The 24,847-nt window shown below is 40.1% G+C and overlaps 1 protein-coding gene across 1 annotated transcript in view; it reads left to right on the forward strand.

The window, feature by feature from the left end:
* Positions 1 to 19,208, forward strand: part of mgat5b (alpha-1,6-mannosylglycoprotein 6-beta-N-acetylglucosaminyltransferase B) — a gene marked incomplete at both ends in the record, with an annotated part of 60,323 nt that extends 41,115 nt beyond the window's left edge. Inside the window, 9 exons of the mRNA XM_083897026.1 lie at positions 4,796 to 4,927; positions 6,486 to 6,619; positions 7,481 to 7,611; positions 10,628 to 10,783; positions 10,943 to 11,089; positions 11,527 to 11,643; positions 13,777 to 13,851; positions 17,794 to 18,065; positions 19,010 to 19,208. Coding sequence (XP_083753152.1) covers positions 4,796 to 4,927; positions 6,486 to 6,619; positions 7,481 to 7,611; positions 10,628 to 10,783; positions 10,943 to 11,089; positions 11,527 to 11,643; positions 13,777 to 13,851; positions 17,794 to 18,065; positions 19,010 to 19,208 — 1,363 coding nt within the window. The remainder of the gene's footprint in view (positions 1 to 4,795; positions 4,928 to 6,485; positions 6,620 to 7,480; positions 7,612 to 10,627; positions 10,784 to 10,942; positions 11,090 to 11,526; positions 11,644 to 13,776; positions 13,852 to 17,793; positions 18,066 to 19,009) is intronic.
* Positions 19,209 to 24,847: the final 5,639 nt, after the last annotated feature.

Genomic DNA, 24,847 nt, shown 5'->3' on the forward strand with positions numbered 1-24,847 from the left:
TCAGCAGCAGCTGTGCTGTCTGGAGCGGGGAGGTGGGAGTGAAGAGACTGTCCTCACGGTGGGTGAAACATTTTCACATGGTTCACTGCAGAACATGGTGTTATACTGAAACGACGATGTGTCCATTCACAAATATGCGAGCACATAATTATTTTGAATTAGCATGCTACTACTTTGCGGCTAACTTAGTGAACCTGTTTCCAAAGGTAAGCGAGCGAGGCTACAATTAGCATTAGCATAGGGCTAACATAATACAAACACTGTGCAACCTCATTAGGTACAACGCAATTTTTTTAATTTTCGATTAGCATAGCTAGCTGCTGTGACTGACTCTGACGTGGCTGACACAACAGCTAGCTACTCTAATACCAATTGAAAATGTAAAAAATTGCATTGTGCAAATTCAAATTTAAAATTTACCACACAAAATCTGGTGTTCATGTACTATTATTACATGAACACCAGATTTTGTATTTTAACATGATATTGAAAGTTATTCTGGGAAAAATGGGCTTACTCACAGGACATTTTCTGGCCATTTTCTGGCTGAGGCTTAGTTGTTTAAATAAATGTAATTAGATAGAAATTAACAGCAAATTTTGAGTCCATTTCATACCAAAGCAAATTTATAGCATGACATAAGTTGAGGGATGTGATGAAATATGCATAAATGTGAATTGTAAATTGCATACATGCATATTTATACTATACTGTATGCAGGCGGTAGAGGAAAAATACGCACGAGCCTGCATCTCAAAGCTTTAATGTGGTGTTAGAGACTGGACTGTGTTGTTATGTCGACCAGGCTGAATACTGCACACAGCATCGAGCATGGAAAGAAAACAAAGCACCATTGTTTGTGTAAGCACTGAATTGCCCGGCTGTGTACGTTTGACTGATGAAACCGCAGTTTAAAGCACCTTTGGCTGACACACTCCTGCTCATTATCCCTTATATTGTAGGAGAACTGGCCACCGTGCCTGTTTTCCACAAGGCTGCAGTGCTGACTAAATATGTTTACTGTCCAGCAGCAAAATCGATCGTCTCTCTCTCTTGTTTTTGCTGGTGTGTGCGAGCGTGTGTGTCTGTGTGTGTGTGAGATCGCTCCTGCAAAAAGAAGAGGTTACAGTTTGACAACACAAAAACAGATAAATAAGTAAAAAGACACTGGTATTTTCTTCAGTATGTGTAACCAAAGTGGGTCACGGATGAATTCAAGAAACAAAAAACAGGAAGTTATTGTACTGTAGTTTGAAATTAGACCAGTGCACTGGTCGTTAATTATTGTCTCTTTGGTTTTTTTTGACAGAATCATTCAGAACATCTTACCTGAGAAGAAAATGTATGGCACTACAGGAAAAAAGGTTTTCAATTTATATTAGGTTAGTAAAATTTCAGGCTCGGTAATTTAGAAATCTGTGCACGCAGTTTATGAGCTGTTCTCAGATTATTAGCCTCTGTACTCTGTGTTAAACCGTGTTCTTGGTTTCATAAACTCTAATGTGGTCTGCGAGTGGGAAACGCAGTAAACCGAACCAACAGAGATTAATTTTTTTTTACTGATTTTTGAGATGTTCTTGCATGGAGTCATTAATTCATCTTTAATTACTCTGTGCAGGACTCGACTCCTTCCATCTTTCTGATGATGGGTTTTCTCCAGTTTCCTCTCACAGTCCAAGAACTATACCATGCAGAAATATGGTTATAGAATGGGGGAAATTGCAAATTGGCCACTCTAAATTGCAGAGGTGGAAAAAGTAACGAAATACATTTACTCACGTTACTGTATTGAATACTTTTTTTTGTGTATTTTGGTATTTTTTAAGTACAACTTATAATCAGGATTTTGTATTTTACTAGAGTACGTATTGACTCAAGTATTGTACTTAGTTACTTTATAAATCCTATCCGCTACTGAGTAAAAATAAAAATTCAGCACAATGAAGAACTACAGGGGGAAAATATACACCAGAACCAGACCAATGATGATGTGATTAGCACCAGCACTGGTGCGTGAACATAGAGGGCGCGCGGCAAAAGTGACGTAATATCCTGTGTCGCGCCGGGCGCGTGAGCTCCAAAATAGCTTTGGAGATTTCTGATCCGTTTGTTATATTTCTACTACCCTCACACCCCACGCAGAGTAACCAAGTAACTTTTACTTAAAGTACATTTCAAATGAACTACTTTTTACTTCTACTTGAGTAATATTTCATCAAAGTATTGGTACTTTTTTTTACTCTTACTTTTTCCACCTCTGCTAAATTGACCATACAGTAGGTGTGTGAGTGTATGGTTGTCTATGTGGCCCTGATGGACACACTGCCTTTCGTCCTATGTCAGCAGGATGGAAGTTACAAATGAAGTAAAGAAATACAGCATTGTGTTTATGGTATTTATACTGTCCTCTTTACTTAAACTGTATGAAGTACTCTTCTAAGAACCTGTCTGTTTAACCGCGTTCCCTGTGATGTTATCTTGACGTACAGTGACGTCCGTTTTAGAGTGTTTAACAAGTCTGCACAGCCTCTTCCTCTCTCGCTCTGCTGATTTGTGTGTGCTGCTGTGTGGATTTTAATAAATGCCGAAGTTTGACAAAGCGGCACTTTCTCTTGTAATGAAAACGGACGTGCTTGATTGTGTTTTCCTCACGCAGAGTGCTGCCGTGATCCCGGCTGAAAGCTGAGCACTCTGAGAGCTGCGCGGTACTTTGTCAAAGCCTGCAACTCATTTAGTATTTTTCTGTTTTTCCCCCTTAACAGAAAATCTCTGATGTTTTTGCCTCATGTTTTAGTCCGATGACTTGTCGTCTCATAAATTAAATTAATGCAAACATATAATATTGACCTGTTTGCCCTTTGAGCACTTTAAGAGGCACAATATGCATAGCAAGCGTCCCTCAGTCAGTGTCTTAAGAGAGCGATGTTTGAAAGAACAGCACATGCAGACCACACCGTTGTGGCGTACCTGAGGCCAGCTATGTTTGGCGGTGAGTGTGACGACTTCTGCTCGAAAGCAGCCATCTCGCTAACTGCCAAAGATGTGTGGTTAAAATGAAAGTGCCGTTTGTCTCAGGTAATGTGTGTCTTTGCTTGTGAGTCTGACAAAGTTGTGCAAACAAACTGTGAGACTCCTCAGTGTGAGGCATCGCTGCTCGCCAGCACTGAATTCTGGGGCTGTTCAGTTGAACGGCTCTGCTGTCATCTCGCCGAGGGCACTGAGATGCTTCACGATGCAATTGGGTGCCTTCACTCTCTCTCCGTCTTCTATTCTCTCTCTCTCTCTCTCTCTCTATCCCATCCTTAATTCATGTATCTTATCTCTCTTATCCACTGTAAAGAAAAATGGACAAAAAAATTGCACTGAAGCTGTTCCACCAAACATAATTTACTCCCTTGATCAGTTGGTTGTATTAGTATGTGGATGTCAAACATGGGCCAGAACCAATCCACCAGAGGGTCCAATCTGGCCCGCAGGATGAATTTGTTAAATTTACGATGATATTTTTCAGTACCTAAAAATTGGCCTAATTGTGCCGTATGTTGCCCCTGAAATAAAATGAGTTTGACAGCCCTGTATTGGTGTATGGGTGAGTGAAATGTTTATGTTGATTTGTGCCGTGTACAGTTGCTGTGTTTTGAAATCGATGGCATTGCTGCCATCATGATACTATTAGTGCCAGGCGTGTAAATGGTGATTAACGGCGCCAAGGTTAATGCACGTTAACGCGTGACGCACTTCCATAATGACTGACCGGAGAAAGGAGCATGTGACGTCATGTTTACGTCAAATGAGTCTCTAAAGTAACACTAAACTTTAAAAACAGAGGCACAGGTACGCTGGTAATTTGTAGCGCTGCTCTTTTCGTTTAATTAACAGACCGCTCCAGTTCGACTGTAGGTGCACTAAACGAGCTATTTGGTAAACGGTGCCTGGACTCCGGTGTCACGGCACGTAAGCATGACGGCACGCGCGTCTTTTTCCAGTCAGTCGTCATGGAAACGCGTCATGCGTTAACGTGTTAACCTAGTGCCTAGCCCTAGATATTATGGTAAGAATCCGTAGCCTGCAGACGTACAATAATCATTAATTCATTCGTCTACCACTTGTCCTTTGAGGTTGGTGTGGACGCTGTGTCAAGACGCTGGACAACCAACTTTACAGAGAACCAAACATTCACACTCATATTCACAGCTACTGTCCATTTACATTGAACATTTCAAGCTGCATGGACGCCGTTTTTTTGTTCAAAAGCAGACAAGTTGAAGTATGCCTCTCCATTCAAGTTTGAAAAAACTCAGGAACTGCATTATAGTCTGAATGGGCAACAGGAGACCTCTGGACTCTGACTCCATTACCTGCATTGGTTTCTTTCACATGTGAATAAAAAGCACTCACCTTCAGTTTCAGTTTTACCTTGTCATAATGTCTGATACAATAAATCCGACTTTTCACCACTTTTCACCTCTTTAGTAATACTTTCTGAAACGAGCCAAACAAGCGCAAAGGAGAGTATTGGCTTCCAGGTTACTCCTTCCGGTGAACCAGAACGTGGTTACATGCATATTTAGGCACATTTGGATGCAGATTACTACTGATATGGAGCTGAAACACTCATCAGATTGTCTGTATCTCTTGTTCAAAAAAGCTCAACACCTTAGACCTTTCTTCACGTTTCCTTTCCTGAGAAAGTTATCCAAACTTTCCTTAAGGAGACATTTCCTTCCTCATCTTTTCTATGGATTGATGCCACTTTGCACAATATGACTAATCTAATATAATCTACTGTCTGCAGGTTTCTGGGTGTCCCTCCAGGAGGAGGAAGCTGCCCCTTGAAGGGACCTCTGCCCTTTGACCTCATCTACACCGACTATCACGGCCTGCAGCAAATGAAGCATCACATGGGTCTGTCACTGAGGAAGCACAAGTTGGTCTTTTTTCTCTCAACTCTTTCTCTTCAATTAGCACGTTCTGTTTGTTTGTCAATAATTGCTTTTCTGGTGAAAATATGCAGGACTAGCTGGCTGCTGATAGAGGCTGAAGTTTGGAATTAGGATGAAATGTATTTTTATATTGTTAAACAAATTAAAAGAGTGGCTGGAGGCTCTGTTCTCTGATAATTGGCGAAACTTATGTCGGTAAAAAGGTTTTTTCGTCTTTAGTCCAATCATGGAAGCACTGGAGCATTTACAGTGTACCACAAAAACAACCTATCCAAACAAAGATAAAGCTAATTTAATCGGCTTCTAATGCGAGCCAAATCTCAGCAAGCAACATGTAATATCTGGCAAAGGAACAGAATGAAAAGAAAATCTTCAAGACAATGGACATATTTAGGGAAAATCACTTTTTAGATGATATAACATAGCTGTTTTGTCTGTGTACTTTATTTTAATTTAAATGTACGAGATAAGGACGTGTGCATTTGTTATAATAACCGAGCACCAGCTTGTCTTTCTCTATAAATCATCATAATTTAATCAAATAGAACTTCCCGCATGACAACAGCGAGAGTCCCCGTTGAGTTAAAGGTCAACAGATCAAAAGATCCACCGATCAAAGAGTGACAGACCAACAATTTTAATTTCCTCCCCTTGTGCTGATGCTAATTAGAGATGCGAGGCAGGGTAGAGATACAGCTTCACAGATCGGAATTATCTTTTTAAACTTTCCAAATGTGACTATTTAATGTGCCAATTTGCTGATGCTATGTAATCTATTCTCCGTTTCAATAAAGCTAATTTCCAAACAGACTAAAAACTGCAGTGCATAAGTTTTAAATAACAACAAATGTATGTTAGATTCAAACCATTGTCAAATGAGTTTACTCAATGGTTGCTCATTAAAGCTTACTTTAGATCTCGTGCTGACCCTCATGTCTTTCCACAAATCGGCAACACCAACATTGCGCTAGTAAAGCGAGACGGCTGCAAACAGGTTGGAGTTTAACCGACAAAAACAAAGAAGTTCTCTCAGAATTTTTGCTCTAAAAACCTGGTTGAACTGAAGTTTGTCTTGATCAGTGAGCTGTTGGTTTGTTCAAGACCAAATGGAGGGAAAATAATATTACAGAAACAACAAAAATGACGCACTTCTGCTTTTAGCGCAGGAAGAGTTTAGAATTTCAGAGAAACATATTGATCCCAGAAGTTAATCTTAGACGGTCAAGTTCATCTTAGACCAGTCCAGGTGGTGTTGCGGTCTTTTCTTGCAGAGACCCTGTGATGGTCATGAAACTTAAGGCTGTGATTTAAAGCCTCAGTCGTCTCGCCTTGAGGCTCATGAAGGTTCAGATCAATGAAGGGAACCCAGCTGTCGGGGACATGGATATATATCATCAGTGACTGCTTTACAAACCACTTTCTACAAGATACTGTTATAGCACTGAGATTGTTCTCATTATACATGAATGTGTTACCTTTGGTACCTTTGTTTTTCACTTTTTTTACTACTAATTCAGGGGATACTTTCTCATTTCGTCCCAGGTGCCACATACGAGTGATCGACACCTTTGGTACCGAGCCTGCTTACAACCACGAGGAGTACGCCACTCGCCACGACTACAGAACCAACTGGGGCTACTGGAACCTGCATGGCCAACAGTACATGACCATGTTCCGTATGTGAACTTTGATTTCTTGCCTAAGATTTGAAGCTGCTCATCTTTTTCGACGAAATCATGAGATTAAAGGCCTGTGTGAATTCAAAGACGATTAAAGAAGATGTTTTGATGCAAATATGCATCAAAAGCCAAAGGCTTTGGGGCACAAACACCTCAGAACTGGTTCCGAGCAGCTGTGCCCGCACAGATGCCCAAAACCACCGGTGACTTCATACGCAAACACACACACGATTCTCAAGAATCTTTGCCACATTTGATGGAATCAGTGGCAGGAGAAACTTTTCGCTGTTGGTTATTATTCTCCACTTAATTAGATGACGGTGGGAAGTGCGGTTTCCAAAACACTGTTATCGCGAAGCACAACAGCGAGAGAGATGTTTGCCTTTCATCTCAGGTTCGGAAATTAACTGGTAAAAAAAAAAAAAAATCCCTGTTACGTTTGCCTTCACACTTGACGGCTCCCTCCCGGTGTGGTAGACATCCTTTTGTGTGTGTGCAGCCATTGTTGTTGCTTTTGACACATTGTAACTGTGAGCCCTAAATCTAGATAGAGCAGGATGAAACGGTTGGTGTGCAATTACAATGACCTTGTCGCGCTACATGCAAATACACTATTAGTACAGACAGATGCAAGGTAAATAACCTTGTTAGAAATTATGGAAAGCATTCACAGCAACAGTAAATGCATAATTTCTCATAGTCCTTCTTTTGTTGTTTTTCCTCTACATGCACAGCAGTCTAAATTTCCAACAACAGCCAACACACTTTCTTTTCCCTTTTTTCTATTTGTTTTTGTTATCAGACATGAAATTGGACTTGTAACATTGTATTGCCAATTGCTTTGTTTGTCCTTGGCAGCCCACACTCCAGACAACTCTTTTATGGGTTTTGTGGCAGAGGAGCTGAACGAGACGGAGAAGCTGCACATTCAGAGGAACAAGGTTAACAACATGGCTGTTGTGTACGGTAAAGAAGCCAGCATGTGGAAGGTTGGTATCGCACAATATCGCTGTGGAATAAATGTAGAGCATTTGTGTCGCATGCTTCTTATCTGCAAGAGCGCGCTCTTATTTCACCGCGAGTGGATTCATATCATGTTTGTATTGTAGCTATAAGTACAGTGTATAATAGGTAGCTTACACAATGTATTGATGCCATAAAAAAAAGTGCTTTGGATATGACAATCTCAGTATAAAAGCGAAATGTGGAGGACGTTTGAATATGAAATTGCTGAGCTGTGAAACGCCCACTAGATATTACACATCTAAACAACTCCTCGAGGATTGTCTCCTGAGGTGTGATGGTGAAAGAACAATTGGTTTTGTTTAGAGTAAATTCTTCCTCCGAGCTGCTGGCAAAGGTTCCCCGTGCTTGCTGTTACTTTGAAGTGTGCTGCTGATTCCCATGGTTTGCCTCACTTGAATCTGAATACAGCTTTGTTCCTGTGCTGTTTAAGCTTCCCCCCTTGTTTTTTTCACGACAAAAGAAGATGCAATGTTTGTCGTGTTTTGTGTACTGTATGTCTAAAATATTTCCTTCGGTGTCAGGATCTCTCCAGACTATAAACATGCCCTCACTGAGCACAGCCTTCCAACTCAGTTTTTAGAGTGATAGGTCCCTTGATCGTGAAAATGACTAATGTCACATTGTCTTTTTCTTCTACATCTGTCACTCTCTATACCCACTCCCCTCCTCTTCTTATCACACTTCTGCTTTCTCGCCATCTGTATTCACCGTCCACACAGCTGCAAGTAAGTACACCTGTATTCATTTCTATGGCCAGAAATGATTTACCACCTCACTTGTGCATTTGTGTGTAATACTTTTTAATACTGCAGTTATCCAGTGCATGCGTCGTGCATAGTGTTTGCAGCATATGCTCATGTGCAACACTGGTATGACAAGAATTGACAGAGATAGATGATGAATATATACAAGTAAACTTGTATTTAAGTATAAAACATACAACAATTAAAAGTTTTTAATGCAGTGTTACATCAGCACAAGTAAAAGTACTCACCTTAAAAGTTACTTAGTTACTTTTTTAACAAGGTTGGGGTTATTGTGTCGTGCAAAAAGTGCAAGGGGACACAAATCTGAAAAAACGTGAATTGTTTTTAATTAAAGGCAAACTTTTACTGATTAAAGTGCTGGCAAAATACAATAAGTAAACCTATTGAATGTATCAGTCAAAGGTCACAAATTCTCCTTATTTAGCATCAATTCACCTGTCCTCCTCATTCACTGCCAAAGTTTCCAGTGCGCAAAAAAACCTACTCAATTACAGAAACACAAAGTAAATGTAAATCCTTACTTTCCACCTCTGATCAAAAGTATAACACTGTAAAGATCCTCTTGAAGCTGAACCACATACTGGCAGCCCATATAGGACAGATGTGACAGTATCACTGAATTTAGAAATACCATATTCATTTATATATTCATTTTCAAGTTATCCTTGCCTCTGTTTCCTGTTCAATGGGCTCACCTTTTAATTGCAACAGTGAGGGATTCTGTTACAGGAAGCTTTGTAATTGAAAAAACACAACCAACAAACAGAACAGAGACACACAACAAACAAGAGACTTCAAGTATCAGATGTGCCATTGGGGACAACAAAGCCTGCTACTAATGAGGCAGAAACTCATTTCTGAGGCTCCGGTTGAGGTTAGGATGAGGACGTGTGTTGTGGTTCAGTTAAGGTTAGGTAGTAACTAGTTATTTCTCAGGACTCAATGCAGTGTTCTAACAAGAATAACTGTGCCAACCTCTGTGTGAGTGTGTGTGTGTACACGTGTGACCAAAATATGCACACATAAAGTCATGAAAAAATATTTCAATTTAATTTAAAACTGTAGTAGATAACTTTTAAATATAAACAAATGTCAGCTTGATGCAAACCATAGTGTAGTGATTTAGCCTATAAGCTCCACTGTAAAGTAGTGTTGATATCCTGGTGGCGTTCCCATGCCGAAAAAAAGGAAGTGATTTGTTTTATGTCAAGACACAGACAGAAATAGCAATATTATGCTAATAAAGTCAAAACGACCCACTACCAAAACTATCAATGTCCCGATGAGAGCAGCTGCTGACCTCCTTTCCACTGACGACTTCACATCTGGCTGATGAGGTGACCCTCATGCCTCACTGTTCTCGTCTCCTCTACACCTTGCCACATTTGTGTGTAATAGTGATGAATCACTTCACCTCATTTAACCGGTCAAAGTTGTGTGCTGTTGGTGTCGGAGAAATGACTGACAGTTGTGGAAAATTAGGCTTTTTTTTTGCTGCTTCATGGCGATTGTCAGCTACTCACCTGGGCATTGTGTTGAGTGTGAATTCAGTGAATTTATAATTCATCACTAGAGATAGGGTGAAGTGACAAAAATGCGTATGTGAGTACAATATCATTTACAATTTTAAAGGTCCCATATTATGCAAAATCAACTTTTTAATCATTGTAATACTTATGTTTGGGACTCGTCACAATGCGCTATTTCTGGAATCGTTGTCTCACGGAGCTCCTCTTTGTCCGTAAAACACGCGAGGTGACGAGGTGATGAGGAGAGGGCAACGGTATCCGGAAAACCGGAAGTTCGCAAAGTCCACGAAAAGTTATATTTTTGGCTCCACAGTGCAGCACAGAGTTCTACACAAACTTCCAGCCTCAGAGGATTTATCTGTCCAGTGGATACATGTTATATATGATGGCAATGTGCCTGCTAGAGCCTGCAAATGATCACTTTTCCAAATGCTTACTGCTGTTAGCTCCCAGTAACTACCTTAACTTTCATTTTACTTATACTGATACTACTAAACCGGGCGTTCTGAACAGGGCTGTTTTGGCAGGGTGATTGAACTGCTGTGGTGCTTCATTCTTATGGTATTTTGACCAAAGCATGTCACAGACATGTTCATTAGGACATCAGGGAACTAGGTTAACTTGTAGAAATAGGATATAATATGATATGAGTGTTCAACTCTTTGTCTTCTTTGTCTTCAAAGGGTAAGGAAAAGTTCCTCACCATCCTGCACCGCTATATGGAGATACACGGGACAGTGTATTATGAAACACATCGTCCACCCGAGGTGCCTGCTTTTGTCAAGAATCATGGTCTGCTGCCTCAGCACGAGCTGCAGCAGCTCCTTAGAAAGGCCAAGGTGGGAATATAACCGTAATGTTGTTGTTGTTTTTTACTTTGAGAAAAATTGCTTTGATTTAAAAAATATATATATTACAAATCCTCTATATTCTTTTGACTTTATGCAAGTGCAAACTACTCTATGTACTCATGAGCTCCTCCTTACTTTCCTGTCAAGCTTTTCATTGGATTTGGCTTTCCATATGAAGGCCCCGCACCTTTGGAGGCCATTGCTAATGGATGCATCTTCCTGCAACCAAAGTTCAATCCCCCGCACAGCTCTCTCAATCACGACTTCTTCAAAGGAAAGCCCACATCCAGACAGGTGCATCTACTGTCTTGAATTGTATGCCTTAAACCCATTTTGGTAACACTTTAGTTTACGAAACACATTATTCACGATTAAGTAGGTGCTTACAAACATGCATATAAGTTGCATATTAGCCCTTTATTAGTAAATACTAAGCATGTATTAACACCTTATTTAGGAAAAATCTCAATTCATATTGTAATAGAGGTAGAATAAGGTTTTGTAGTATAAGGTGTTAATATGTGCTTTATGATTACTAATAAAGGGTTAGTATGCTACTTTTATATGTTAGTAAGCACCTAGTTAATGGTGAATATGTGTTACCCTACTTTAATATAATGTTTCTAAATTAATACAGATTACTGACATTGACTTGTATGCATTTTAGTCCTCTTATCGATATAAAAACACCTCTTTATGATCTTCATCTCCTCTTTAATTCATCTCCTCAGGTGTCCTCTCAGCACCCCTATGCAGAGCAGTACATCGGCAGACCGCATGTCATCACCATCGACTTCAATAACACTGAGGAGTTTGACGCGACCATTCGTGAGATCGTGAGGATCGATGTATGTAAATTTAAGTTTTCAAACTCAGCACTACACCCTCCCTGCAAAGTAATAATAATCTGATATCTGATGACGGCACAGTACTCTCTACGCTGCTGCATAATAGGTAGAAGGTGAAAGCATAATTTGTTCTTGCACTCTTTAGATTTACACTTCTTGTGTTGTGTGACCTACTTTTTAGGCCCTCAGCCTTTTAATAGCGCTCTTAATCATGGCATCCAGCATCAGAGCGAAATGCTTAGCTGGCTCTGTGCGCTGCTCCCTGCGCTGCTAATTGCTTGAGATATTGAGCGGCTCAGTAGGTAAACTATGCCCACACCTGGGTTTACCTGGCAGCTTTCCAGAGGCCAGAATCAACCGAACCCTCAATCTGTCACCAGAACAACGGAGATGCAGCCAATACCCTTCTTGAGCCAAGACGCACGCATTGCCTCCATCTGCCAATTATAGATGTATAGTGTTTCCTGCTGATGGGGGTAAAATGGCCAACCAGCTGTGGTAGATGCATAGATTGCATAGAAAAGGGGACGTTGTGTTTAGTTTTTCAAAACAATGAGCATGTTTGTACAGCCAGAAATTCACCAACATCACCTGCAGCCAGGCACCCATTGGATGATCCTAGCTGTCAATCACACTGGTGATCACCCGTATGCTATGTGCTACCGTTCAAAAGTTTGGGGAAAAGCACTTTTTTTTAATGAACATAACATTGAATGAATCAGAAATACACTCTTTACATCATTAATGTGGTAAACGACTATTCTAGCTGGTTTTTAATGGAATATGTACATAGGTGTATAGAGGCCCATTTCCAGCAAACATCTCCCCAGTGTTCTAATGGTGCATTGTGTTTGCTAATTGCGTTAGAAGGCTATTGGATGATTAGAAAACCCTTGAAAAGCCTTGTGCAGTTATGTTAGCACAGCTTTTGCTGGTTCTTTGACAAAAAAAAATTCTAATCTTGTCAATGCCTCAATTATATTTTCTATTCATTTTGCAACTCTTTCGATTAATAAAAGTGTGACTTTTAATGGGGAAACACCAAAAGATTACATGCATCATACTTAACTCCAGGCATAACTTTGTCTCAGGAACATGGATTGTATTCTGTTTTATGTCATCTATAATGACAAACTCCTTGTGGTCCGAGCAGTGCAGTCAGTTTAGGTATATAAATTGTGCAGCCACTTTAAAAAAAAAAAAAAAAAATACATATTTCCACCTCTGAATTGAAATCTTTGAAGCTTTTTTTTTTTTCCTCTCACACTCTTCCGATTCTATTATATAAAGATGCCCGAAAGGCAAATTGCATTGCAGAATAGCTGATGAAGTGCCAGATACATTTCATTAAACTCAGATGAAATAAAGTAATAGGGGAATGCTAAAAGGAACACAGCACTAAAAGGAACCATTTATCAGTTTAAAAGCCTGAACGCTTTCGCGGCCTGATAGTAAACAAAGAGATCTCACTTCAGTTATTGTACCATGGGAGACATTCAGAGGGGAATCTGCTCCAGGATTTTTCTATTCTCTGTATTCCATCCTGATATACTTCACAATTATTAATGACATCAAAACTCAATGGAGCTTTTCTTTTGTAAAATTAATATAAACCTGTCTCATAAGACGTAAAACCACAAGAAAGTGTTTCTCTTCCTCCATATGGTGCCTGTGTTTCGTACTTTTAGCACAGACAGAAGAAGTGATGGATCAGTGTTTCCTCTGTGGCTTATAATTCACCGTCTCTGCTGTCACAATCCAGACAGTGAGTAAAGACTCGGAGTAACAGAAACCGACCTGCGCCGAAAACCTGCAGCCGACACGGCGCGGGACGACCTGTGGTCCGACTGTCGCTTCGCTCCGTCACTGACATATTGATAAAGTCATCGCTAAAACTAATGAAATCAATTTTTAAAGCTGCCACGTGTGATGTATCCCGTCATTGATTTTAATGCGAGGCTTGTGGCATGATATAAGCTTTTCACAATTACACTAATGAATATGTCAGCTCTGATTAACTATCAGATGCTGCAGTTCCTGTAATTACAATGGCTCTCTCCCTCTCTCTCTAACTCTCTCCAACTCTCTCCTTCTCTCCCACATTCCTCACTGCATCTTCATCCGTGTTGACAGGTGAAGCCGTTCCTGCCATTCGAGTACACCTGTGAGGGGATGCTTGAAAGGATCCATGCCTACATTCAGAACCAGGTGGGTATTGAAACATTTCGGCATCGGCAATGATGTGTTTGTTTACATTTTACCTCTCAGCAGGAGAACACGGTGACAGTTCAGTAGATCCCTGCATGCACGAGATGGAACGAGTTGTCATTCCTTTCCATGTGTTTCCATGGGTCAACCACTCCAATAAAAGAAATTGTAATTTTAGCAAATTTAATAAATCCAAACAAGCTCATATTTACCAACATCTGTTACACCCCGTTAACCTGCTTCTTTGGACTCAATTTCTCAGTTGCAGCTTGACCTGGAAAAGGCAAAAATATTAGTGGGCATCGGAATGGACAACAGAGGATGAATGTGTACAACTTTGACCCTGTGGTAATGTCACGTGTGTTCAGTATATGGCTGAACGCACTGTGTATTCATTGAAATACTCATTCTGTTCACTCCAAATACAGCTGACATCCATGCTACCCAGTTTAAGAGGCCTGAATATTTTTTAAAAAGTGTTGCTGCTACATGGTTTCTGGTTCAAATGGTCAGAAATGTTTGATTGAAAATCTTCCTTAACACTCTTTCAGTGCTTTCAGTTTGACCTCTTGGTTGTCTGATAAGGGAAATTCTTGTTTTTTACCTTCTCAGCATTCAGTCCTGTGTAAGGAACCTCTACCTAAATTTGACAAGCAGATCAGTGCTGTTGTGAAAACAAGCTTTTTCCAACTCCACCTCTTAGCCAAGACCAAGTCTTATTTTTCAAAGACAGGCCTTGATTATCCGTGCCTTCTTTACATCTAGATTATACTCTTGTGAATTGGACAGATCCTCTCTCAACCGCCTTCAGCTCATTCAAAACGCTGCCACATCACGGCAGTCTTAGATTTTAAACTTCTATTAATTGCTTTGAAAAGCCCTCAATAGTTTGGCCCATCTGAGTCTTTCTGACACACGACACATTGCCACACCCCAAACAGAGCCTTAAGGTCTTCTGACCTTGAACTGCTGCTGGAGGTTCCCAAAACTAGACTTAAAACCCACTTTTTTAGTTTTACCCACAGCACGTTGGTCGCTTTAGAGGTGTGCTAGAAATACATTTTTGAGTCGATTCTATTCAGTTTGTCTCCTTTAAACTAATAAACTCAGCTCAAGTGATTTAGAGTGCTTCCTTTCTGGAAATTCATGTTTGCTTTGCCACAATATTAACACCTCTGCTACAGAACACGGGTCAGCTATTAATTAAAACCTTTTCCCGGGGCCACTTAGACGAGCACAGTGATTCATTTTTTTTTTTTTAAATGAAGCGAGGTCTCCTCGGGTCAGAGAATGAAGAGAAGGAAAATGTAATTCTCAGGCATAAAATTGACTTGTTATCTGACTTTTTAAACTTTTTACCACAGTGTATGAGTCACAATCCAGTCGCAGCCACCCTCACACCAAGCCCGGCTATTTAAATAGCACTCCTTTCTCACTAATTTCTTAGCCTCCATCTTTCCGGATCAGAGTTCAGCAGATTGAAAATGTGCTCTCTCTCTGTCTGGCTAAGCATGCTGCTCGGCCAATCCATGTAGCATCTAAATCAGTGCCAAGTCTAACTGTATTTCCATTAGTTGCAATAATTGGTTTGATTATGTTTATTATGATTAAGTGTTCTCGACAGAAATGGGAAATGAAACTGATTAAAAGTGATTAAGGTGAAGACTTCATAGAGAAGTTGCGTCAGTAATCGCACATATTCAAACCTGCACTACCCACAACCGATGTTGTCGTCCTCCTGGCTGCGCATCAATCATGTTGTGATAGTCGCGGTAATACGGCTGTTTGAGGGAAATGCTGTTAAGCTGAGCTCTGCTCCGACACAATCGCTCCCCTGGTGTCAGAAACACATGCTCAGACGCACATACACACATACACACACACACACACACACACACACACACACTCGTCGTGCCGTGACCGCCTGTGACTGCGATTGACCGCCTTGAGTGTACAAGGTCAGACTCCCAATCAGACTCCCTCGCCTTTATTTTTCCTTCCACTTTCCTTAACCTTTTGTTTCCCCGTTTCCGAGTTTTCCAATTTCATCGCTAACTTTGCAAGTCACTCCCACGTCTTACCCTCAATTTTCGATCCCTCGTCCTCATCATCTCCCACTGTCTTCCTCTGACCTCCATTTGCCGGGGGGAGATATCCCCGTTGTCATCGTCGCACAACACGAACTGTGCTTTTCACATGCTACAGATTCAGAATCATTCGTTCGTGATCTCACAGGTTATGAAAAACAAACAGCCAAGTTTATTCCAAATGATCCGAGCACTGTCTGCGACAGACTTTCATTACGTTCAAAACATATGTGAAACTGCAGCAAGAGCTCGACGAGGAAGTAACGTCAATTGATAGATGAGGCGATTTATTTTCCACTCGTTTCATTTAAATTTCATTTAATGACCTTAACGATCTCACCGAGCAATGTCAAGTGAAACGGTTAGAAACGTAATCATACAAAACAAAAAAAACACAATTATAGAGCACAACGTCTTTCATTTGCACTTCCTCTTCCTCTGAATTACGCACAATCTGTGTTTAATTTGCACACAAAATCCAGATAATCTATCCATCTACCACCGCTTTAACCTCCACATGAGGATTCGCAAACAATCTTTCACTCTCACGGTCAATTTAGAGTGTCCTAATCACCATATTGTATGTTTTTGGACTGTGGGAGGAAGCTAGAGAACCTGGAGAAAACCCCCACACAAACTGAGTTAAAGGTGCATTATGTAATAAATCTAATCTAATAAGCAACTGGTCATAAAATCCTCCTAATATGTCACAGAGACTCAGGAATAATGTTCATATAACAAACTGAACTCACCAACAACAACAGTACAGCCAAAATATTTGCATTAAAAAAAATCTTTTGCAGACTGCAAATCATGTTTATGTTTTGAAATCATTTTTTGGCATGTGGCGCCACCTACCGCCGTCTACCAATCATTGCAGTCAGTAGAGTCTCTGCGGCCGAGCAACCACAAGTTGCCAGTTACGTCAGAAAATGAAACTTAAAAGACCTCGGTATTTTGAATTTGAATGTAGTAACCGTTTTTTGGCCACATTCTTACATATGGCACCTTTAACCACTACGCCAACCGTGCGGCCCCCAAAAAGTGTCAAGAGAAGTCAAGAAGCCATAATCCTATATTCTCTTTTTAAGAAGAAAAAAAATGCAATACTAATAAATAAAACACAGTTTTTTTTTCTCTATAGAAACGACATTTAATGACTTTAATGACTCATGGTGGTTCTCTGGAAGTTTCCGGATGAAAGTGTGACATATGAAATATGTCCTGTCAACATCGATGATAAAAACATGAAGCAAAGCCTGTGAGATTGTGGAGTTATTGAAGATTGGGACTTCCCATACAACCAAGTGGTGAAATAAAACACTTCCTGCTCTTCATTGTATTTTCTTGATGAGGTTTGTGTGTGTGCGTGTGTGTGTGCGTGTGTGCACACATGCAGCAAAGATAGAGAGATTGGAACCCTGGTTATTGCCTGTGGGCACTAGGAGCCTTTTTAATATACAGGTCTGAAGGCCAGAGGGACATGTCAGAGAAATGTTATTACCTGGGCTTCATGAATAACCTGAGCCGGAGGGGAGTCTAATCTGAGCTTTCACCAGAGCCTAATTTTGCCTCCAAACATCATTTATCATTGGGTGGTATAACTGCATTCATATAATTTTCCCGAGCGAGACTGGCGAGACGACTTGTCAGCCCTGATAAGAATTGTTTAATGTTCGAATTCTTTTATCATTTCCTGAATCAGCTGTCGAGAATGAAGGTGAATGAAGTTGCGCTGCTCTGTAATGGAGTATCGGGTTTATTTCACCTCACCACGCAGGTCAGTGTGTTGCTGTATGCAGAACCACTAAAAGAAAAATGATGATTACGGGTCATTTTATCTTTGCACCTGCAGGACTTTTGTACCTCTGAAGTTCCATTTCCTCCAGGCAGCTCATCTCGGGCTTGGCCGAGCAGCCCCCCCAACCCTTTCGTCCTCCTACACAACTCGAGCTTACTGACCTGGACCTTCAACACCAGCTCCTACACATCCTGGCCTCCCCTCAGTGCACTGCGGCTTTTAGCGTCCCCGGAGGGCCAGTCGTGCGTAACGGCGTGCCAAAGTGCAGGACTAATCTGCGAACCTGCCTTGTATCGTTTCATCAACATTAAGGAGGCCTTCAGCGCGTGAGTGTCTTCATTTTTGGTTCATTTACTAAAATGGCTGTGTGCGTTCATTTTTGCCAACATTTCATATTTCAATTTTCTTATCTTTTTTTTTATTTTATTTTTTTATTTAATTAAGTGTTGCTTCTTAACGAGCTGACCCGGCAAATTATACATTTAAATGACTTTCCATTCTCACATTGTCAGCTTTCATTTGCACTTTTTGTTTCAAAATATGCAGCAGCATAAAGTACACCATCCACCTTTTTCCTGTAATATCTGCCTTTCACCTTTAAGTCAGAGGCGCAGCTTGTGAACAGGCAAGGCAGGCAACTGCTTGGGGCCCCCGAGCCGATAGGGGGCCCCCCGACACTTATCGTTCTGCATGTTGGAAAATGAAGAGGATTATTTGCACATCTATCATATTATTTGCATTACATATGTGTAATGCATACCTTTTTTACTCAGTTTATATATGTTTTTTTTCAGTTATTTACAGTATTTTATTGTTCTATATATTTATATTGTTTTATAATGTGGGTTCTTTACAGTGTAATGTATTTTTTTACTAGGTTTATATAGTTTTTTAAAGCTATTTACAGTATTTTATTGTTCTTTACATTTATATTTTCACATACTTTTTAATTTCAAGGTTTTTCCATGTTATTTCATTCATTTTGAAAAAAAAGAAAATATTTTGAACTCATACATTGTTCATTGGTGTCAGATTATTTGTAACATAATGGTGATGAACACTGGTTGGAAGGGACCCTGGGAATATTTTCTTAGAATCGCCTCTGCTTGAAGTCAAAGAGGCAACAATGTTGAATAAGATAATTGTGGAATAAACACTTCTGGAAATCCTCACATTAATATTCAATCAACATTGTGTCTTATTAGTAGTCACAATTAATTGCGAATGCTGCATTGCTTAGTGTGATATTTGACTTTGTCTCTGTGTCCAGGCTGGATATGCAGTGTGAAGGACTGGGCCTGGAGATGAACCACCTTTTCCCTGCCTTTTCAGCAGAGCATGCTGAATGTGGCCTGCAGCAGGACCCACTGCTGTTCAGCTGCGCTGGCTCCAGTGCCAAATACCAGCGCCTGTGCCCCTGTAGGGACTATCGCATTGGCCAGGTGGCTCTGTGCAGGGACTGCCTATGACCACAGGAGAACCCGGTGACAGGAGACGGTTTACTTTTTTTATTTATTTCTGGTGTAGTTCTGCTTTTTTCCAGGAGAAGCTGTAATGCATAAACACTGACTTTTTTTTCGTTACCTCTGACCTTGGACTCGTTACCAAAGTGGGTAAAAAAAAATCCTCTCAGGGAACTGCATGATTGTACTGTAAACGTGGTCGTCTGGTGTTTTGAAGCCTTTCGTTTCGAGGTTCACATGGCAACACGAGCACCACGCCCCGCTACTAAAGTCACAATGAAACGTGTCGTTTGATGGATTCAAAAAAATGAGCAATCAAAAGGAAACTGAGTCAAAGCGAAAACTTTGATTCTAAAAAAAATGTTTTGCTAATGCTTTGCATTTCACAAGTGTGTTTGCTCAGTGTCGTATGAATACAGTGTCATCGTGGAGTTTGGATGTTTGTACAAGGTGCACACGAAGCCATTTACACCATGCTGAGATGTACTATTTTACATTCCCTGTGATGAGTATATTTGTATATAAGTGTTGTTTTAATAAAATACGGAGAAACACGTGTTGCCGACGAGTATTTATATCAGAAGGAGAACGGAAATTATTGTAAATGGACTCAAACGAGACATAATCAATCTGTTATGGTGAATTTCACAAAGCCAAGTGTAGAAAGCCATCTCATTTATATGCAGACGAGGCTCATTCATTACTGTGGAGCGTTGCATTTATACAAGATAAAGAATAGTGTTGTGGTTTATCCCTGCATCTTTCTTTTGGCTCCGTGTTTGCTCTAAAGCAGTTTATGTTGGAAATCAACACATAGTCTTGGTTTTTTTTTGATAGAAATTAGGTAATGTTATAATAACATATACATTTTTGAAAGATTACAGTGGCAGACGTCGGCCGTCTATGCAGAGAAAGAGATGAGCCGCAGAATGACTATGCATCAGTCATGCTAATGTACGGCAACGGCAGATAATGGCTTTTGCCAATTGCCGAGTTATTTTGGTAAACGCCTCACAAATGAAATGACTAATATACTTGTTGGCCCCGCAGGTTTGTGAGCTTCTAGGGAATAGCAAAAACACGCCAAGCCAAACTGTGCGTGTGTACATGGACACACTGATGACGTTTCACTGTAGGAAACTATTAAGAAAATGTTTCGATTGAAGATATGAACATAATCATAAAAACAGACCTTGAAGCCAACATTCTACATTACTAACGTGTATTTATGAGTGGCATCTCGAGTCACATTTAGGGCCAATTCCAATTCCTATCTTAACCCTCAAGCTCAACCCTTATCTTAACTGGCCCTCAAAACCAAGTGTTGAGGGTTATTTTGTCACTTAGAAATGGGACACCCCTTAAATGCAGATATGTCTTCAGACTGTGGGGGGCAGAATAACTAAGATAATACAATGGTTTTCATAATTTTTTATATCTCTATTAACAAAGAAAATACTTAATTTGTATCGCACTCGCTTCGCTGCTTTCGACGCCATCTTTCTTATGTTAAAACACGAAATGCATTCTGGGTAGCCCTTGCTCCCAAGGGTGGTCTTGGAAAATCTTAATATTGAGGGCGATACAGCCCTTAAACTCGCCCCTCAACTTAATTTTTTCGCAGAATCGGGACAGCACTTGCACTAGCGGGAGCGCGCAGTTTTGAGATTGAGGGTTAAGCAAGGAATTGGAATTCACCCTTAGGCTCAACTTTTAAACTCTTGAGATTTTTAATGAAGAAATTGGTTCGTTTACTTTAAATCACCTGCATAGATGGCCCTTGTAGAATAATGTGCACAGAGATACATATGCACAGAAATGTCATTAAAGTCATTTCGGTGTGGACTGCTGCTCCACTGAGCCTGAAACCTTTCACTAAGATAAGAGGATTTTAATGAGACCGAGTTAGAATTTGCATGAGTTTAATTTAATGATTGTGCCTGTGTCCGTGTTTGAGTGGTTATGAGGGACATTTCACAATGGGGCTATTTCTCTTTCCCCCCAATATGGTCTCTGAACTAATATTGGACTTCCTTTTGATGGGCAAACAGTATACTGTTCATGCAAGGGCTTTTAATCCGTTTGGGGTTTTAGAGTAAGTATTCAGGACTTTTCAGGAAAAAATGCACAATTTGAGATATTTTTTTCTAATAACAGCATCTGCAGTGTGAGAGTGAATGTTTGTTTGTCTCTGTATGTGTCCCTGTGATGGACTGGCGACCCTGTCCAGGGTGTGTACCCTGCCTTTCACTCTATGTAAGCTGAGACTGGTACCAGCGCCCTCCGTGACCCTCATATTATCGAGGATAAAGCCGTAGAAGATGAGAGCGCATTTCTTTTCCAGTTATATAAAGAACAAAACCTCACCTCTGTTTTCTTTTTTTTATCACTAAGACATTATTAATTTCCTGGCAGAAATCACTGTTGTGTAAGAAACTGGAGAAAGGATGTTCATTCTGACCTCCTGCAGATAAATTGTGCTCCCACTTGTTGACTTTCACCTCAGACAGATTCTCCACTCTCTGTGCTGTGTGTGTGTGTGTGTGTGTGTGTGTGTGTGTGTGTGTGTGTGTGTGTGTGTGTGTGTGTGTGTGTGTGTGTGTGTGTGTGTGTGTGTGTGTGTGTGTGTGTGTGTGTGTGTGTGTGTGTGTGTGTGTGTGTGTCCTAAATGGAAAGACTGCCTGTGAGCTGCTTCCTATTCCAGGTAACAATGTGAAGTGAGGTAAAAGGGATGTTTATCTTATCTCTTTGGCTGCAGGACATCTTTGGTGGGCAATAGACGATATAGATTACAGTTCACAGTGCAGGCAGCGTGAGCACGTGATCTTGATGGTTTATTGGAATGTGTGCTGGAGGGTTCAGTAAAATCATTTTTTTACTGAATCTATTAAAGAGATGATTTATCTCTGCAACTGTATTTTATTATATATTAACTAAGTGCTAATAAGATGAGATATTCTTTCATTAGCAGTAGCTTTAATTGACATCTAAGGATTATAGCTATAATTCCTTAAAGGTGCCATATGTAAGAATGTGGCCAAAAACGGTTACTACATTCAAATTCAAAATACCGAGGTCTTTTAGGTTTTCGTTTTCTGACGTAACCGGCAACCCGTGGTTGCTCGGCAGCTGAGACTCTACTGACTGCAATGATTGGTAGACGGCGGTAGGTGGCGCCACATGCCAAAACATGATTTCAGAACATAAACACGATTTGCAGTCTGCAAAAGATTTTTTTTAATGCAAATATTTTGTCTGTACTGTTGTTGTTGGTGAGTTCAGTTTGTTATATGAACATTATTCCTGAGTCTCTGTGACATATTAGGAGGATGTTACCTTTAAACTGTGAGATGCCTTAAATGGAATAGAAGCCAGTATCTCAGGTATGTCAAAATTAAGCTATATTGTGTTCAAAAAATATATAAAAAAAATACAAACCAGAAATGACAACTTCAACACCCTTTGTGTCTAACCTGTACACAATATGCAAATAGATTAAGTAAATTAGTATAGTAATTAATAGTATTAAAAGTTGCAAGGATTTGTGTTGTCTTTATGGCAACAGATGCACTGCATACAATACAATTTAATCTCAAGTTAGTTATAAATTAACTATCTGAAAAAAGAAATTGAAGGCAGTTTGTAAAACGATGTATGTATATGTGTTCCTGTAAATATCCTGCATATCTTTAATAGAATCAAACTGAGAATAATCATCCTTACACAGGCTACATGCTGCATGTACAATACATTATAATATGTAGTGTAGCCTAAGCATGCTGTATATAATATATATATAGGCCTAAGTGTGAAGGATACTGTGCTGGTAATGAAGCAGCAGCTGCATCTCTCAGAGCAGTGCTTAAGTGTCGTTTTTCATCTCTAGCGATTGTGACAGTGACCAGGACTTGGGGGGTGATTCATGGCGATGGCGCGGCAAACTTTTTCAACGAGAGGTCACACAGACTAGGATTAATTGCTTCCCTGCACACGCACACACAGCAGTCATTCCTCCAGCTTCACTTCTCCTCACCAGTGACCTCCACACTTTTCCCTCTTCTCCTCAACTCCCCTTGGCTTTATCTTCCTACCATTTATCAGTTTATCATTATTCGCATTATTTCTGGCCTGACTGTTGTTTGAAACCTTCAGGTCCTCCTGTGCTATGAGAGGGGCAGTGTAGGTTGACCTGTTTGCTTTGAAAACACTGAAAAGTCCCCCCTCCCCCCACCACCACCTTTTCCATTGTCGCTGTTATCATGATAGCGCCTCTTCTCTATTTCCCTGCTTATGTCTGTTTAATACGAGTGGTAGAGATTAGACTACAGCTGTTCTTTTAACTCATTAATTATTTGATGCACTCTGAAAAAACAGACCTTCCTAGGCTTAACATAATTGACTAAATGAAGAGAGAAAGATATATTAACCACACTACTGTATATATGACGTCAACGCATATACAGTATGCTGCATATGTGTTATGTGTCGTGATATTTTCTAATTAGCTGTTTTCAATTTGATAGCTCAAAATAAACGGTGGAGCAAATTCTCCATCTGTCTGTGTTATTTCCACCAGCGTCCTCGCTTCATGTCAAAGTTTAAAAGAGCTATTAATTCTAACTAAATGTGTATATCAGTGTGCTCATTGTGAGTCACGCTCTTCAGGCTGATTTTCATCTACCTAAAGGCGAGTCGCCTACTCTCACGATCCTTATTAAAAACACAGCAGGTTTGATATTATGAGTGGAAGAAGAGCCACTGAAGACTGTTCTTTAATGACCTGCTGGAGTAACTATTGCAGCAGCATGCATGAGTCTGGGTGATATGCTTAACAGCTGCTCTTTAAAGTATTCGTTGACAAGGAAAATGTGTTTGCTGCGATGTAAACAATGCAAATTACCAACTGCTGCCGTCATATGTCGCACATGATGCCACTCTGACTGGTTGTGAGTCTATCCACTATACGGCCAGATGCACTGCGGTTTGTGATCGTTGATAATACCAGATTAAAATGGAAAAGTAATGTGCAAAAAAAGTCTTAGGGCACCACCAGCTTTGTTGTTTTTAGGTCTGTCATATTGTTTTAATGGTGCATTATGTAATAAATCTAAAGAAACTGGCCATAAAATCCTCCTAATATGTCACAGAGACTCAGGAATAATATTCATATCACAAACTGAACTCAGCAACAAAAAAAGTACAGCCAAAATATTTGCATTAAAAAAATATTTTTCAGAATGAAAATAATGTTTATGTTTTGAAATCATGTTTTGGCATGTGGCGCCACCTACCGCCGTCTACCAATCATTGCAGTTAGCAGAGTCTCAGCTGCCGAGCAACCACGGGTTGCCATTTACGTCAGAAAACGAAACCTAAAAGACCTCGGTATTTTGAATTTGAATGTAGTAACTGTTTTTGGCCACATTCTTACATATGGCATTATTGGTATTGAATGATGTATGGTGTTATGTTAGCAAGCTGTCAATGTATTTAACTCATACAACATGTACTGCATGTAATGCTTAAGCAAATCTTGACTAATCCTGTAGTAATAGATCTTTTTCACAGCAGAGATTTTTGGACATGAAGGACAAACATAGATTTTTACCAGTAACATAAATTTGATTTCCACTCAGGGTTTGAAA

This window comes from Microchirus variegatus (assembly GCF_963457635.1).
Source record: "Microchirus variegatus genome assembly, chromosome: 10".
Lineage (NCBI taxonomy): Eukaryota > Metazoa > Chordata > Actinopteri > Pleuronectiformes > Soleidae > Microchirus > Microchirus variegatus.